The sequence below is a fragment of the Diadema setosum genome, chromosome 18 (genome assembly GCF_964275005.1).
Source record: "Diadema setosum chromosome 18, eeDiaSeto1, whole genome shotgun sequence".
Lineage (NCBI taxonomy): Eukaryota > Metazoa > Echinodermata > Echinoidea > Diadematoida > Diadematidae > Diadema > Diadema setosum.
This window is the reverse complement of record NC_092702.1, coordinates 8,772,437-8,789,155: the sequence shown is the minus strand read 5'-3', so window position 1 is coordinate 8,789,155 and position 16,719 is coordinate 8,772,437. Positions and strand designations below refer to the sequence as shown.

General features: G+C 37.5%; 2 protein-coding genes across 2 annotated transcripts in view; both read right to left on the bottom strand.

Moving 5' to 3' along the window:
- The window catches only part of LOC140242064 (fibronectin type 3 and ankyrin repeat domains 1 protein-like), a 32,102-nt gene extending 28,634 nt beyond the window's left edge, over positions 1 to 3,468 (bottom strand). Inside the window, exon 1 of the mRNA XM_072321826.1 lies at positions 3,235 to 3,468. Coding sequence (XP_072177927.1) covers positions 3,235 to 3,241 — 7 coding nt within the window. The 5' untranslated portion in view covers positions 3,242 to 3,468. The remainder of the gene's footprint in view (positions 1 to 3,234) is intronic.
- Positions 3,469 to 5,944: 2,476 nt separating this feature from the next.
- Positions 5,945 to 16,247, bottom strand: LOC140241594 (probable tRNA(His) guanylyltransferase). Its single transcript, XM_072321328.1, has 7 exons — positions 16,073 to 16,247; positions 14,735 to 14,869; positions 12,841 to 13,017; positions 11,616 to 11,785; positions 10,039 to 10,127; positions 9,009 to 9,116; positions 5,945 to 8,307 (listed from the first exon to the last, which is right to left on the bottom strand). The coding sequence occupies exons 2-7, from the start codon at positions 14,836 to 14,838 to the stop codon at positions 8,161 to 8,163; spliced, it is 795 nt and encodes a 264-aa protein (XP_072177429.1). The 5' UTR covers positions 14,839 to 14,869; positions 16,073 to 16,247; the 3' UTR covers positions 5,945 to 8,160.
- Between the last annotated feature and the right edge of the window lie 472 nt (positions 16,248 to 16,719).

Here is a 16,719-nt window from a genome sequence, read left to right as displayed (position 1 = left end):
TAGTAAATAAAACAAAAACAATGCAAGTCTTTTCAACAATAACGGACTTCCGTATATGTTCAGGGATGGTTTTAAACGCAGTTTCTATAGTTTTGTATGAAAACCGTACATCTCTGCAACGCTCTTGCGTTTGAATACAGCGATTTTTTTTTATTTCTAGAGTTGTCGGTAAAGGCAAATGAGTTGTGATTTCATACACCTGCATTTGATTTGGAATTTGCATTTAATTACATAGTTGCATTTTAATTAATTTTCTAGTGAAATCATGAAAACGCAAACAAAATTTCACATGACAAATACATAATCATGTGAAATAATATGTGAAGTATGCAAGTGGGGGAGACCGTTATCAATAAGAAAATCGTTTGCTTTGGACAAAGGCCTCTCAACATTATGCCTTGATTGTTACATTTTTTTTCTTTTTAACTAGAGGTACGGAACACACGTAGAACACAATACTGCATAACATAAAATCTGTTTTGTGCACAAACTGCAGCGAAAATTATGACTAAATAAATGAGATAATAAATGAATAAGAAATGAATAAAGAAATAGAATAGCTGAATCGACCCACATCAAAGCCTTAAAATTCAAAGTAGTTTTCCGTTTATTCAAAAATGTAATAACATCTATAAAAAAATAACTATAAAAATTGCATCAAAGTAAAGGGAAAATACGGAAAATGCATTTAACTGACATAATACTACAGCAATAGCAATGACATTGCATGATCATCATCCTCATTATCATCATCATAAATCAATATAAATACAACGACGCACGCACCCAACTTGAGCTTGCATGCCTCGGACGGGCCAACCGAATTCTTAATTGTTTATAGGGTAATTGAAACATTTTCTTTCCTTTTGTTCTGCTAAAAATATATTATAGGCTACTTGTTTTCATCACATTGTTCAGTGTAGTATTCTGGCGGTAATTGAGTCAGGGGTTGTTGTTTTTTTCTCCCTCTCTCTCTCTCTCTCTTCTCTCTCTCTCTCTCTCTCATTCTTCCACTCAAAGAGGAATCCGGTACAATGCTCTAAACGTGTAAAGAAGAAAAAAAATTGAAGTCACAATATTATGTAAACAAAAATCGGTAGAACATAGAAAAGGAAAATGACAAGAAAAATGATTGACGAGAGGCAATTCGAACTTCGAGAAAGTCACACAAAAACAACAACAACAACAACAAAGCAATCATTTGTCCGATAAATCCAAGCAAGATAAACCTTGTGGAAATTGTCCCCACTGCCATATATAACGCAACGGGTTCCCTGTGGAGGGGGGACTATATCACGAGTATAATACTGTTGGAATAATCCCCATCTCCATTCGAAACACGCACAGTTTATCGTTGTGTGGGGACTATATCACGAGCATAACAGAGGGAGGAGCTACTCTATGGTCGTGAAATCGTCCCCATCACCGTGTAATTCGCACACAGTTTCCATAGAGTGGGGACTATATCACGACCATAATAGACGGAGATACACGGAGATAAAACAGAGTGTGAAGACCAAGCGTCTTTGGTGAAGACAGAACTCCCGTGCGCGTTGAGGTGACCAATCAAGACGAGAGCAGGCAAGCGCAACACAGGGAGATATGTACATGTACAGTTGTGTGCAAAGGTAGCTGTTGGGATTCTATTAGTCCCCACCGGTGACGTTATACCCGAGGTGGGGACTATATCACGATTATGCCGACATCACCAAAACATGTGGAGCACTTTGTCAAAAAAGCTGGCAATGCCCACTTAGCAAGATTAATACTGGTAGTTGCAATTACCCAGTGTCAGTCATTAATATTTCTCTACTGGCCTTTTCACAGTGACGGGTGAGTCTGCATTCAAGCGCTCTCGCGCTCTCTCTCATACCCTGTGCTGCTGACATTCCGTAATCACTACCAACTAACATCCAAATCTCCAGTCAGACTGAACATACAGTCTACTTGTATGTGATAAACAATGTGTAATTGTACCAAATGAAAATTTCATATTCTTGGCAGTAACTATATTACAATGTGAATTTCATTAAGAACAGTTTTCCAATCACCTCAAAATGTATACCATGTAGCAAAACTGATATTTGAAAGATCATTAGATAAATTCACCCATTATTTTCACTTATTTGTGTCTCTCAGAGCTGATTTTCATATGACACATTTTTGTCAGAAAACTTACAATGTATTTTTTCTTTTTGAGTATACTCGGGACTCGTCCTCAACAGGTTAAAAGACTCCTCCAGACAGACTTTTTTTTTTTTTCTGTCTAGACTACGCAGCTCTACATGGGATGTTTTAAAGCAAGCTGCCCATGATTCAACCATAATCATGCAATCCAAAATTTGAGGGGGTTGGACAACTCGACCGCGGGATAACACGACCCTGGACAACTCGTCCCTACCCCTGGACGGGTCGAATTGTCCAGGGTCGGGTTTGCAATTGGACAACTCGACCCAACTTTATTTGTGCCAGATTTGTACAGAATGAAAGACATTTTTGTCATAAAAATGTATGGAAAAAGGTTTTATTCATTTTTAAGGCCATTCCATTTTATTTTCTGATGCTGCAAAGCAATATTTAACGGTATCTTCCCTGCTCTGAGAATCTTGGTGACGGAGCTTTTTCTTGTGACGACATGCGACAGCCTGTATGGTGAGGTGAAATTTGTTGAGAAATTTCCATTAAATGCTAATAACCAACAATTAAATATAGTATTTCATATAGGTACATGTGTTTTCTATCCTTGGTGTTATTTTCATGAGCAGAGGAATCATTTCTGCAAGAAAAATGAAACAAATGTCTATGTCGAATCGTTTTCGTTCGTACTCGTTCGGTTTCCATACTTTTTATTTATTGTTGGTTATTAGCATTTAGGCCTAATGAAAATTTCTTAACAAATTTAACCTTACCGTACAGGCTGTCATCACAAGAAAAAGCTCCGTCATCGAGCATCTCAGAGCATCAAAAAATAAAAAGGAATTGCCTTATGAAATACTATATTTTAGTGTTGGTTATTAGGATTTAATGGAAATTTCTCAACAAATTTCACCTTATTGTACAGGCTGTCGTCACAAGAAAGATCTCTAGGGGTGTTTCACAAAGAATATAAGTCGATCTTCAACTTTAATTTTTCGTGAAACACCCTCCTGATGTCCACATTATTAGTCCCTATTACTCTACTCTATTCTAGTCATGTTTTACCACAATTGCACAAGGGCAAGGCACAATGCCTACCTGACATGGTTTTGCAGAGTTGGTGGAAGTGTTTACAAGTCCAATTGGGAGAAATCTGCACGTAGCAAATTCGCGATATTTAGTTCATTCTCTAGCTGTGTGTCTTGTCTTCGAAAAGTTAGGATCGACCCTCTGCTCAGTAGTCTAGCGTTGTACTGACTAGCTCGCAGGATCTCTGAAGTCCCAGATAAGGCGATACGGATGTTGAGCAAACAGGTCAATACGGCTACGGAGGGGTACGGGCGGGGGCGAGGAGCGGAACCAGCGAGTGATCCGGCGGGTTGATAGGGCTAGCTTCTCGTGTGATTTGGGTACCGCGTCCGTAGCAGCGCGATAGACTGCAGCCAAACTGAATAATTTTAAGGAGGCGAAGCAGATCCCCAGGAACAACACTATCAAATCAAGATTCTTTGATGTGCCCTAGAAAGATGACAACCTTCAAGTTATAGATTCCCGTCGTGTCGTAGTACAGGTCGTTTACTTTAGATACCGCGCTTGATTTCGGCTCTTCAGTCGCAGTCGACACAGTCGCAGTCGACAGTTTTTGGTGAAGTTGTCTACGTCTCGGCAGCTCGTCGATCGTCGCGATCGCTCGAACGAACAACATATAACACGTATAAAGTGACGCGCGGAGGACCCAGTCGTTTTCAGTGATGTGTTAGTTCACAATGTGTATGAGTAACGCACATAGTGGCTGAATCACGATTTAAATACTGCTGTTACACACGTCTACAAAGTCTGAAAGTTGAATGTCATTTACTATGTGCAAGATGTATGAAACTAGTACAAAACTTCGGATACTTTTTAGAAAATATTCAAGGCATCCCTTCAGACTCTGGTCCAAGTACTCTGACACCTAGTAACAGAAAGAACATCAACAGAACTATATTTCGAGTATACTCAAAACAAGATGTGAAACACAACTAACGCCTGATATGTCAAGGGTAATATTATAGGCCTGCCTATTCCCCTGCTTTCTGCAAGATGTTATATCGTCAATCACTCTTTCATCATGCTAGCAAAACAAAAATACATGTATATTGAATTTAAAAAATATTTTCATTATAATGTTTTCCATACATGACATCTACAGTGTTGTGGTCTTCTCATCCAGTGATGGCTGTACCAAAACATTTAATCATAACTTTTGAACGTATTGTCTAATTTTCCTCAAACTTCAGTTGCCTTTATGTTCCGATATTAAACGCATTGCTGCATTCCCTAAATATACACACACTTGGGCCTGTGTAAGAAATTGAATAGATATTATTTGTACCATTGTCATGAATGGGAATAGCATAAGCAATCATAAAATCATCACTTATTGTGATTGATATATATATATATATATATATATATATATATATATATATATATATATATATATACATATATATATATATATATATATATATATATATATATATATATATATATATATATATATATATATAATATTGGATATAAAATGTTTACAAAATGTAGCAGGTACAGTTCAGAGAAAGCCAGAGGCTTGATAAAATAGAATGCACCCTTGAAAACAAATCATACACATACTGCAATTTAAACATTAAAATACCACAATAATACAATACCACAAAAACAATGTAAAACAAAGAGACCCTAATAAAAAGTGTGTCTCTGTGACTCATTTTTCATTAGGATTGCTTTGTTTTGGACATCTCAGCCATTTCAAAACAATCGTCATTTCTCTTAGAATTATATGCTCTTCCATATTTTGCAAGAGGTTTCTCACTATCTCAAAAAAGAAAAAAAAATCACCATCAAGAAACATCGGAACCATGAAGACCCATCTCAACCAAAACTGTACCATCCCTTTAAAGAGGATCCCTTACAGAAAATGTTGATGGTTCTGGTCTACTCACAGGAACTTTGATTTGTACATTAAAAGTTGGGTGTGTCAAAAATAGCATCACTACAGTAATCCGGTAAAAACTGGGTACCTGCATGACTGGTACATTACAGCGTAGATTGGTTCGTACAACCTATCGGTGTAAAGGTATGTATATGATATGAAATAAAGGAGAGTACATACTAATGGAGACTGTTTAGTACAACGTATCAGTGTGACACAAGTAGGTCTATGAAAAAATCAAGATGATTCTTGACTAGAACCGAGTTGCTAAAATCTGCATCAACCTTTGCATTTCACAGCCTGCCATCATATTCCTAATATCTCTTGCTAGGTTTTGCATAGACAGTGCTCCACACACAAAGACACACAAAGTAAAACACACTCGTTAACACATCCCGAGAAGATAGATATATACAGTACAGAAAGTGTCTATGTTCACGCCTATTCTTACTCTGAGTGCTTTATACAGTCACTGTCATTACATTCTTCTTCATATTCTTCATCTTCATTTTCATCTTCTTCTTCTTCATCATCATCTTCATCTTTATCTTCATCTGCATCATCATCATCATCATCACCATCATCTTTATCTTCATTTGCATCATCACCACCATCATCATCACCTTTTTCTTCTTTCTGTCTTTCTTTTCTTTTTCTTCTTCTCCTCTTTCTTCTTATTCTTCCTTTTCTCCTCCTCCTCCTGCTATTACTATTTCAAGACATCTCATCTGTAAATAACTGCAGTAAATATGCACTGCATGAATTTACAGCAAGTTACATCCCAATACAGAAAGTAACAACCACTTCAAGGTTGAGCTGAGACAACTTGGTCACTTTGAGTATTAAATCCTGCATTTTTAATTCATTCAAATGTTCTTACAAATATGATCAATAGTAATCATATGCGAGAACCAAGACATTTTTTTTTAAAGTATGAATAATGGGCAAAATTGGTCCAGAGAAAGTGAATGTATACACATCTACACTCTCAGCAGTAAATTAACATTGAAGAAGTCTTCATAATTCCATCTGAATGTATTCATCATACCCACATCAATCTAATGTTATGCCATACACTTGCAATGAAATTTAAATAACTTTAAAAAACTAACTGCTTTTTAATGGAAGCATGGAAAAATCACCATGATTATAATTTCAAGAGGAGTGCGGAGAGCTCAGATCACTGGGAACACAATCCTAGAAAACAAAGTATTGTTCAATCCGTAATTAATGAACTATGATCAAGGAAAATTTCATATCATATCAAACAATAAATCCATTCAAAGCAAATCTATTCAAAACATGCTTCACTAGCTTTATTAAAACTCACTTGTAATTTGCTAAAGAAAAAAAAATATGAGCCTTCATTTCAATACCAGTACATGTACTTCAGCTGAGAGTTTATGCATGGGTGTTTAAATGTAACCCCATACCATCCACGTTTACATGTAACCCGTTATAAAGCTTCCGACAAATTACATCTACGATCTGTCAATTAAAGGCATAATTTACCATTTGCAGATGAAACATAAACCCAGCATTAGTGCTTCAAAATAGTTCTCAAATGTGAGTTAGGGATAGAAACAAGCAATGTAAAAACTTGAACCAGTATAGTCGATGTCAAGTATTGTTAAATAAACAAACTGTGAACAACAGTTATAATAAAAATGTTTTCAGACTAAAACGTCTACAGTTATGGTTTAATGAGAAATATAGTGATATATCCTTATATTTTAGACTTTATTGCAAAAATTTAATATGGTAGGATGTTTTGTGATACAACTGACCTACACATATGCATCAAAAGTGATACCTTGAAAAAATTTTAAATCACTGCTCCCAAAGATAAACAGGACCTTTAAACTATAGAAATGATTGCAATCTTCATGATAGTTCTGTGACGTGGTATATGGTATACATGCTCTAGAGCAGGCACATTAAATGAGCGACTGAATTACGTGGGACATTAACATGTTTGCCAAAGTCTGAGTTACACATGTCTACATATGCATTTCTTCTAGAGCCAAAGTTTAAGAAATGCACACGTTCACAATTATTGTCAACAAACAATGGGTGATGTGTATGGAACCAAGTAGTTCCACGGTGCAAATCAGTTTAAAGCTTTTTGTACGTAATCTTGTAATCCTAAAGTTTATTATTTACGTAAATGTTTGTGATTATTAGCCTGTAGATACTCCATGATATTCCTATCACACTCTATCTGTGTACTAAATAAGAAAAATTCTGGAGGAAAAAAAAAAAATCAAGGTCATCACTAGTAGAGCAAACATTTCAGAATTTGACTGTGACTACCAAACTTAATTTAAGATTGACCAATTGTAATCACTGAAGTGCCAAAAAGCAGTTAGATGAGCACACATTGTGAGTTACTACCAAAACAAAAATGATAAATCGTATGATTGGCTTCAGTCTTTAATCCTTGATTCTGATAGCAGGTACATTACCCTGTAATTCTATAACCATATACCATGTGTAATGCAACCTCCTATTCACATCCAATAATAATCCACAGATGCATATATTGCAACTGTGATTGACATCATTGAACATTACATGATTTACTCCCCTTTGAAGCCAGTGAGGTAAATTTTTAGAGAGAATCATGTTCTTTCAGTAATATCAGCAACATCAAAGGGACAGAATGTGTGCTATTCACAACATGATACTTACTTTTTATAAGGTTTTATTAGAACATGAACAAATGCATCACTCTCTCAGAAGTCTGTTGTCAACAACACATTTTCCTAAACACTGCCCTCTATCGGCTCTCTCTATATAAATTCCTGTCTGCTTCAAGCTGTTAAATGCTCTTGATTCCTCCAAAGCATTCTGTCTTCCATGGAATGCTCCTGATCATGAAGATTGTTCACTAATCACAACAGAACTAAACTTCCAGTGCAGCTCTGATGCCTTTATATGATGCTTCATGTCTCTTATCTTCTTCACTAATCAGTCTTTTCAACACTCTTCCAGTGTCCATAGTCTCAAAATCTATGTTCTACTTCCACAGCCGAGATTAGACTCCAGCGCTATCTGTTCTCACCAAGCAGTTCCGGATGGATGCTCCAAAAGTCGTCTCCGATGATGTCACCATTGTGCTCCTCAATTTTCCTTCTTTTCCTCATTACCGTCCGCTCATGTTCTGTACCCCTACCACATGTCTCTTCTTCTTCCACCTGAAAGAAAAAGTTAGGAAATTTAATCAAATCTTGAATAGAGAGAGACAGCAACAAGCTGAGAAGGCTTTATCTTGTAATTAATTATATCACTCACTTATCAAACAATAATGTTATACATCATACAAAAAACATATCATCAAACCTAGTTTTTAAGAATTTGTTTACGAATAACATACATAAGACATACATTACCACCACACTCAGGCATTCAAAGTAACTGGACGAAACATTCATGTGGTTTATCTATCCCTCCTTGATAATAACGAGACATAATCTTCCATTTCCGTTTTTTCAAAACTGCAATCAATGCCAATTATACCCAAGAGATATCAATTCACTACATTTAAGCTTGCTGTCAACCGCAGAGTACTAAGCAATTCTAAAAAGAGCTGTAAGAGGAAGACTACAACACAGTATGGACACAGATGTCACTATTCTGTGTACACAAGGTAGAACAAGAACCACATCATTGTCACCAACTTGCCAGGTAAACAAGAAATATCTGAGACCCTACAAGAGATGAATCAGTACAACTTGGGAATCATTAACATTGTACTCAACACCCTTATGTATTGGCTATTATTCAGTCAATAGAATGATCCTTCATTCTTATCAACCTCACACAGAAAACGGGTATTTCCCAACTTGCGACACATGCTCACAGCAAATCATCGATCTAGAGAGAGCTCTGTACTCACCGTGGTCCAAATAAGAGTGGCTCCTTTGCGGAATATTTCTGGAATGTTGTTGTAGTTGATGCCAAATTGAGAGAAGAGCAGTTCATTCTTCTCCCCAGCCACAGTACCCTGTCAGTATAGGAGCACAGTTGATGCTGTTGTGGGTACATTATTCTCTTGTGCAAAGAGTACAATGTACTCTCGATACCAACATTGTTTTTACAACATAGAACATTTCAAACTTTGCCAAATACAAGCTAGTATGTCTACCAGTAAAACCAAGCAAAAATTCATAGTAATAGAGTATTGATCAACTTTCAATTCATCATCAACTTTTGATTCATCAAACAGGAATAGGGATTGGAAATGATTATGTAGACATTTGGATTTATATTCATATCTACATTGACTGTTGGACAACTACCGAATACGCCAAATATTTTGTGAGGTTTTTATTTTGGCGAATTTCGCGAGTCAGGTGCTATTCGCGAAATTAAAGACATGCCAAAAATAATGATTCTGATCCTGATATGAATGTGACGCACACGTCTGTACAGCACAGTACTCCATGATCGCAAATGTAACCACTCGCAAAATCATTCAAATTCATGAAATCCTTCCATGGAGATGTTTTCATTGCAACTGATTGACAAATTGCCGTACATCGACGTGAATATTAAAAGCACTGAATTGATCAGTGTTTTAGTAGCAGCCATGATAAAAAATCATGTGCGTACACACTTGAGCAGGATTCGAATCTACAACCTCCTGATCACTGGACAGGCATCATCTCCACTAGACCACCGAGCTTGCGCCCGACAGCAAGTGTTGGTTCTAATCCTTATAGCATGCAGCGGGTACTGCGTAATTATTCAAATTCATGAAATTCTTCCGTCGATATATTCACGTCGATGTAGGGCAATTTGTCAATCACTCGCAAAATCATCGGGAAGTGCTGATTAAGACTTGCTAAATATATGGCATGATATAGTATGTGGTGACAAACAGACATATAGATGCCCACATCAGTCTAACATAAATAGAATAATACCCTCAGTTTTTCCTCAGCCTCCTTTGGTGAGCAGTTCCCTTCCTGAACTAGAGTCCAGAAGCAAGTGTTGTACAAATTATTGATGTGACCTGAGCATGGATTGGAACAAGACAACAACACTGCCATCAACAGTTTATCTGGTTACTTTTATCCACTGTAAAGCATGGCATGCATTGTTGCAGACACATGGATAGGTTCTTGTGACCAGATCATTTTGTATTAATTCAAGATAAATATGCTGATGATTGGATCAGTTGTATATGAACTGTAAAGATACGAGAACAATGAGTGCCACAGGCCCCAAATATTTGTGTTACCAATCATTTGTAAGTTGAGATAATGGGAAAAACTAACCTACCCCCTGCAATGAAAACACAAGCATTTTAACATGATCTATGATTAACAAGTTCGCTGTAACGGTAACTCCCGTTATAGCGAAATCCTTGGGACAGTCAATTTTTTTTCGTTATATCGAAATTTTGTAATTGCTGAACATTAAAGTATGTAAAGATTTATAGATGATAATTGTAGGACCTGAATTTTTACTTCAATGTAACAAGAATTTTATTATTAAACCACATTCATCATAATGGGAGTGCACTGTCTTACCATTAACCCTAACTTACCTGGGCTATTTAGCGAGCTTGAATTCCTGGGGGGGCCATTATGGCCCCCCCTTCAGATCTCGGCCGTTGATCGCGCGATCGCCGCAAAATTTTGCATGAACATAAAGCCGGATGAAGTCTACAAGACTATTCAGTTAAATTTTCAAAAAATGTGCATTTTCTATTTTAAATCAATTAATTATGCAAATATATGCAAAAAACCTAATTTTCGTCTGTAATTGGCTTATAAAAGCTTATGGAATGCTGATTTTTGGTGTAAATATTCCTAGTGACATTCCAAACATTTGTGCGTAAAAAAAAATTCAGTATCAAACTTAATTTCTTATGTTTTTTATTGTTTTATCAATTTGTTATGTATTTCTTTGTTTTTTCGAACTATTGTTTTTGTTGTTTTTTTCAGCAGAATTTGTCATACACATTTTTTGAAGCATAATTATACTAAAATAAATTGATTTCAGCCATCCAAATTAAAAATATGAATCTTTATATAAATTAATTGAAAAAAAACAATTTGTATTGACTTTGTACACAAAATCATGTTTTTGAGCAATTTTGGGGTTGACGAAAATTTTTTGAAGGGGCGTGGCTTCGGAACGGTATGCCCGGGCGCGACAAATTTGGTCTCAAAAGTTGCGCGAGACTTGAAAGTAAAAAGTCAGCGAGCGGCGCGGTCAAAAAATTTTGCGCGCTGGAATGGTCGCGGAATTCGTCGAGGGGGGGGGGGGGCATTATGGCCCCCCCCCCCAGGTAAGTTAGGGTTAAGAGGTTTTTCACTTCTTTGGCTCCACCATACAAGTGTTTACGTCTAAATTTCACTCGAAAAATAATCATCCATGTAAGAAATTGGAATTTAAAAAAAAAATAACGTCTAGAAAATAACTTGCTTTATCAATTTGCTTCTGATCCTGCTGTGTCAAATTTGACCCTTGGCATTCCATCGATAACACTTACAGTCTGCTTGTCTCCAGCTCAGGTAATCTCTGAGGTTCTTGTCTGAGGGATAGAGGACACACCTTCCATCGAAGGCAGGTGGGTAGTGGAGAGTCTTGTCGGGGAAGACCGTGGGCCAGGAGAAGACAAAGGAGGCGGCAAAGAGGGATGAAATGGTGGTGGCCAATTTGCTGAAGAATGCAGAGGAGGTAAGAAAATTGAAGCAAAATCTTAATTAAATGATCAAGTATTAAACGGTAATCATCAGACATCCAGCATGCAGTAACATCAATTTTATCATCTCCATGATGCACAATTGTTTCTGATTAAAGGTGCCACAAATTTTGATATCGCGTATTGAGGTATAAATCTAAGGTGAAAAAGCACATTTATTTTGCTGAATTTTATGCACAGAGTTATACCAAGGGAAATAATTACTAACTAGAAAACACTCTGAGAGCACAGACCTCTGCCAAGCAACTCATTTCCACCACTCATCTTGTTCTTCCATGGAGATCAGTGATTTCCACCCATGCTGAAAATCACTTGATTTCCCAACATACAGTGTTGAAGCCTTTTGTTACGTCATCAACTTCCAGCTGAACTAGGGCATGCACTTTAGTGTGCATGTATATACCCAAACCTCAAAAAATGCAGTTTGATCTCCAAAGTTCACTGACCCTACCTGCCAAAACATCAAAAATCATTCATAAAATCCATAAACATTTCCCAAATTACTACCAAAATTTAATGATCTGTTCCTTGTGTCATTCTCAACTTTTCCTGTAAGTTTCATCCAAATCCATTCACAACTTTGTGAGCTATTTTGCACATGGACAAACAAACCAACAAACAAACCAACCAATGCTGATGAAACTTCCTCCCTTGGTGGAGGTAATGAATACAGGAAAACAGGAGAAAGGTGCCAGTATGGTGCCAGTATGGCGACAGTATGGTACCATGTAGTATTTTAACAATATGAGTTGTTGTTGTTTTTTCCTGAAAACATACCAACTTATATTACAAAGTTTCACATGATCTATGAAAATATCTTGCAATATCAAACTATTTGCATTTACAAAACACTCTATAAATGGAGCAATACCCTGATTGTGCTATAGAAGATGGGGTGATGTAAAATACTCTGTGAAACAACTTATAGTTCGTAGGAGCGCTATACAAATGTAATTATTGCAATGTATTGTATAATCAAAATGTGATTACTTTTGTGTAACTGTAGATTTACCTTGCTCTTCTTCCATATTGACTTGTGTCCTTCTTGAGAACAAAGCTGTATTCATCGCTCTGTCCATAGGCCAGAATAATGTCCTTGAATTCGGTCATCACACTGGACGCTGCCTTAGACATCAGCTGGAGTCCACTGAGGTCATTTGGCTTCTTGAAGTTGTGGACATCAGAGAATCTGTAAAAAGAATGCATACAAAGAGCCACATGTGCTTAAATATGGCAAGGATCAAGAGTACACAACACATGCACACAAAACATTAAACAAAAAATGAACAAAATATGTCATGGTTAAACAATACATACATGTGATCACATAGAATACAAGAAGAGAGAGCTCTAGAGAGAATGATAGAATAACTGATAAGACAATTTCAACTGAGCTGTCTCAGAGCAGCAGAAATTACAACGTAGTCCAACTGCTGCCAAGAACGAATAACTGCAAGTAGTAATTCAAGCAGGGCCATCAATATGGATCAAATAGGACTCTTAAAATAGCCTTTTCTGTCTTCTTACAATAAGTATTTGCATTAATTACACTTATTTTCAAAGAAACAAAACAACAAAACTTGGCACAACTAGTAGATACAAATTTAGACAGGTTTTAAGGATTATTCCTGTGTGAACATCACTAGATAATCTCACACAGCATCCTCCAAGGGTAAGGGAAAAGGTGTTCCATAAAATCCTCATTTTGGGGAGTGCAAATGGACCCAATTGAGTTTTTGCTTCAAATTGAGAGAAATAATCATTTATTCATGCAGAGATAAAGACGAATATTGAAGATACATGAGACTGCAAAAGATCAGTGTGGGTAGAGGTTTCTGGTTACAAACACAAACCAAATAGCATCCCTATAAAAGATATAGGAAATATACATATGTACCCACAACAATTCAACGATAAACATGTCATCCCTTCTGCTTGTTTTGTGCTGACACATATGTACAGAATATATGTGCCATGTAATTGGTCCAGTAGGGTAATTAACTTTCAAACTTGCAGATTAAACATATACAGTAAAATGAGTGTGGTAGATTGCGAATATATGTTTCTATTGGGATATGAGGATACATTGTAACATGCTGATATCTGCACAATAACTGTCCATCGGAGAAACTTACTGAAAATTTTATCATTTTGTACATGCAATACATATCACAAGATTTCACAAGAATTGGAATCTTGGTAAATCTGCCTCTTGGACCCCGTTTACAGTGCGAGGCTCGGCCGCGGCTCGGCCGCGGCCGTGCCCAGCCCCGCTTCAGTGTAAACGCGCAAAAGGCCAAATGCGAGGCCAAAATTGGCCTCGCATTTGGCCTCGCTCTGGAGGTGGTCTCGGCCGCGGCCGAGCCGCGGCCGAGCCTGGCCTTTTCTTGGTGTAAACGCAAACTGGGCCAAATGCGCGGCCAATTGCGCGGCCAGTTTTAATCTGGCTTCCAAACCCTCTGCCTGTATCTTTCGCTATTCAGGATATTAACCCCCTCAACGCCGAAAACTAGTATAGTTTAAGGTGGTTTTGTCCTGCAAAGGATTCTTTCCTCCGGCAAAGGCCTTTGCCGAACGGCGACTTCGTCGTCACGGAATTCATTTGGCAAAGGGTCCGAAAACCAGACAATACCAAATTGCATTTGTTTACAAGCAGAGCGCCACCTTTACGACAAAATATTGAAAGGTTTGAATCAAAAGCGCGGCCGAGCCCGGCAGTGTAAACGGACAAAATTGCGGGGCCCGGCCTCGCAATTGAGGCTGGGCTCGGCCGCGGCTCGGCCCAGCCCCGCACTGTAAACGGGGTCCTTGAGCTAAAATGCTGATTGGTCAACCTGGCTGCTGGAAACTGTCTGCAAATGGAAGTATTAAAAAACAACATGATTATCAGCTTAATTAGAACTTACTTGTGAAAATTCTTCCCATCAATCCTGACAACAATCCAACAGTTTGGTAGACATCGGTCCTGGGTCTCAAACTGACGAACATATTCAAATTTACTCTTTGCCATTGACAGATCTCAGCAACACAATTGGCCAACTCTGAAAAGAGGGGGAAACAAAAGGACAAATAGGTACCTGGTATGCTCCCACGAATCCCTGGCTGTAGATCATATATTTCTCAAATTATTGCAGATTTAAGTTTCAGTTTTCGTGGAAATGCCCTTATCTTTCTTTTCACCTATGCTTTACATGCTTTGCCCATGCATGTCTTCAGTGATCGGCAGATGTTTTATTCTATTCAGATACATTCATTATAGTCATTAACTGAATCAACAAATGGAAAGCATGGTTTTGGAACCTTAAATTAAAGGGACTGTATAGTACTGGTTGAGGTGAGGATTCAGCTTGTAACATTTTGCAAGATATTTAGAAACCACTCTATGAAATGTGATAGAGCATACAAATCCAAGGGGAATCAAAAGTTTATTTGATGAAAATAGGTTTTGAAACGACTGAGATATCTAAGAACAAGGTAAAACAAAGAGATCCTCATGAAAGTTGTGGCCTGTCGCATTTTATTAGGATTGCTTTTTTGGATATCTCAGCCATCTCAAGGCCAATTTTCATCAAATAAACATTGAATCCTTCTTGAAATTACATGCTCTTTCATATTTTATGAGGTTTCTCATTATCTCACTTAGGCCTAGTAAAAATGTTATAAACCTGAATCCTTACCTCAACCAGTACTGCACAGTCCCTCAGAGAACACACTTTATTCAACTTGACGTAAATTTTCTTGACAGTATTTTGAACCCTCGCCACAAATGAGAAAATGTGAAATATTTGTCAAAAGGCGAATTAAACATTATTTGTTATCACACTTGTAATCATATGGGACCCAGGTAATCAGCACAATATATATATATTTTTTTAATTTGTTCAGTAAATTAATTTAGTTGTACAACTATTCCCAACACTTAACACACATCATTATGAACTAGATCTGTATCTTAACTCACAGTAACAGTAGATCATCATTAGTAGATGTCTACAAATCCTTAATTTACAATACATTATACAGGAAATTACAGTGGTTGATAAAAATTTACGTGTGTAACTTGCTAGTCATAACACAACACTACTAGAACTACTCCTAGCAATATTAAACCCCGGCGCGGGGCACTGTAACCACCCTACGTTTACACAGACTTCGTTTCTTTCAGACACAATCAACAGACCAGTGGGCAGTGAGTGTAACAGAAACAGTTCATGAGTGAGTTTATACACAGTTACTGTACTTACACTACAGTTACTGAGTTACAGTTGTATACGTCTCGTCTGCTTGTTGTACGGATTTCACCATGTCAATCGATGAACTGCCAATTACCACCTGTGCACCAGTGCCAATCCCCTGACTCGGCTCTGGCCTGGTAGTGGTCAACAAGGCAAGGTCCAGGTACCTAGGTGGTGGAAGTTCTTGCTATGTGGAGTATGATTCATTCAGTACACGTCTTATTTGCTACCGGCTTATGCCCGCGATGCTACCAGCTACATACATGCACCACACGTTTCATAGGAATAATAGGATAGGAAGTTTTCACCAACACCGTGCACGCACAGCATGCAGCAGACTACGCTAGCTCGTGTATCCTATGGTATCTTTAAATCGAGAGCACGGGGGAAAAACACTTTTTTTTTTCAATTATATTTTATTGATTTCTTCTTCTTCTTCTTCTTCCAGTCTGGTACAGTCCGCCTCTGGCGTATTATCGTACCTTGTGCTTGTCGAGTGCTGGGTGTACAGTGTGCAGGTAAAAATCCTCTACAAAAATTTCTATGTGCAGCTAAAAAACAAGATGAGAGCTCATCGGAGCTTTACAAGTTGCACCTCCTTCTTGAAGCTCTCCAAGGAGGTGCAGCTAATGGTGGAATCATAAATCAACCCATTC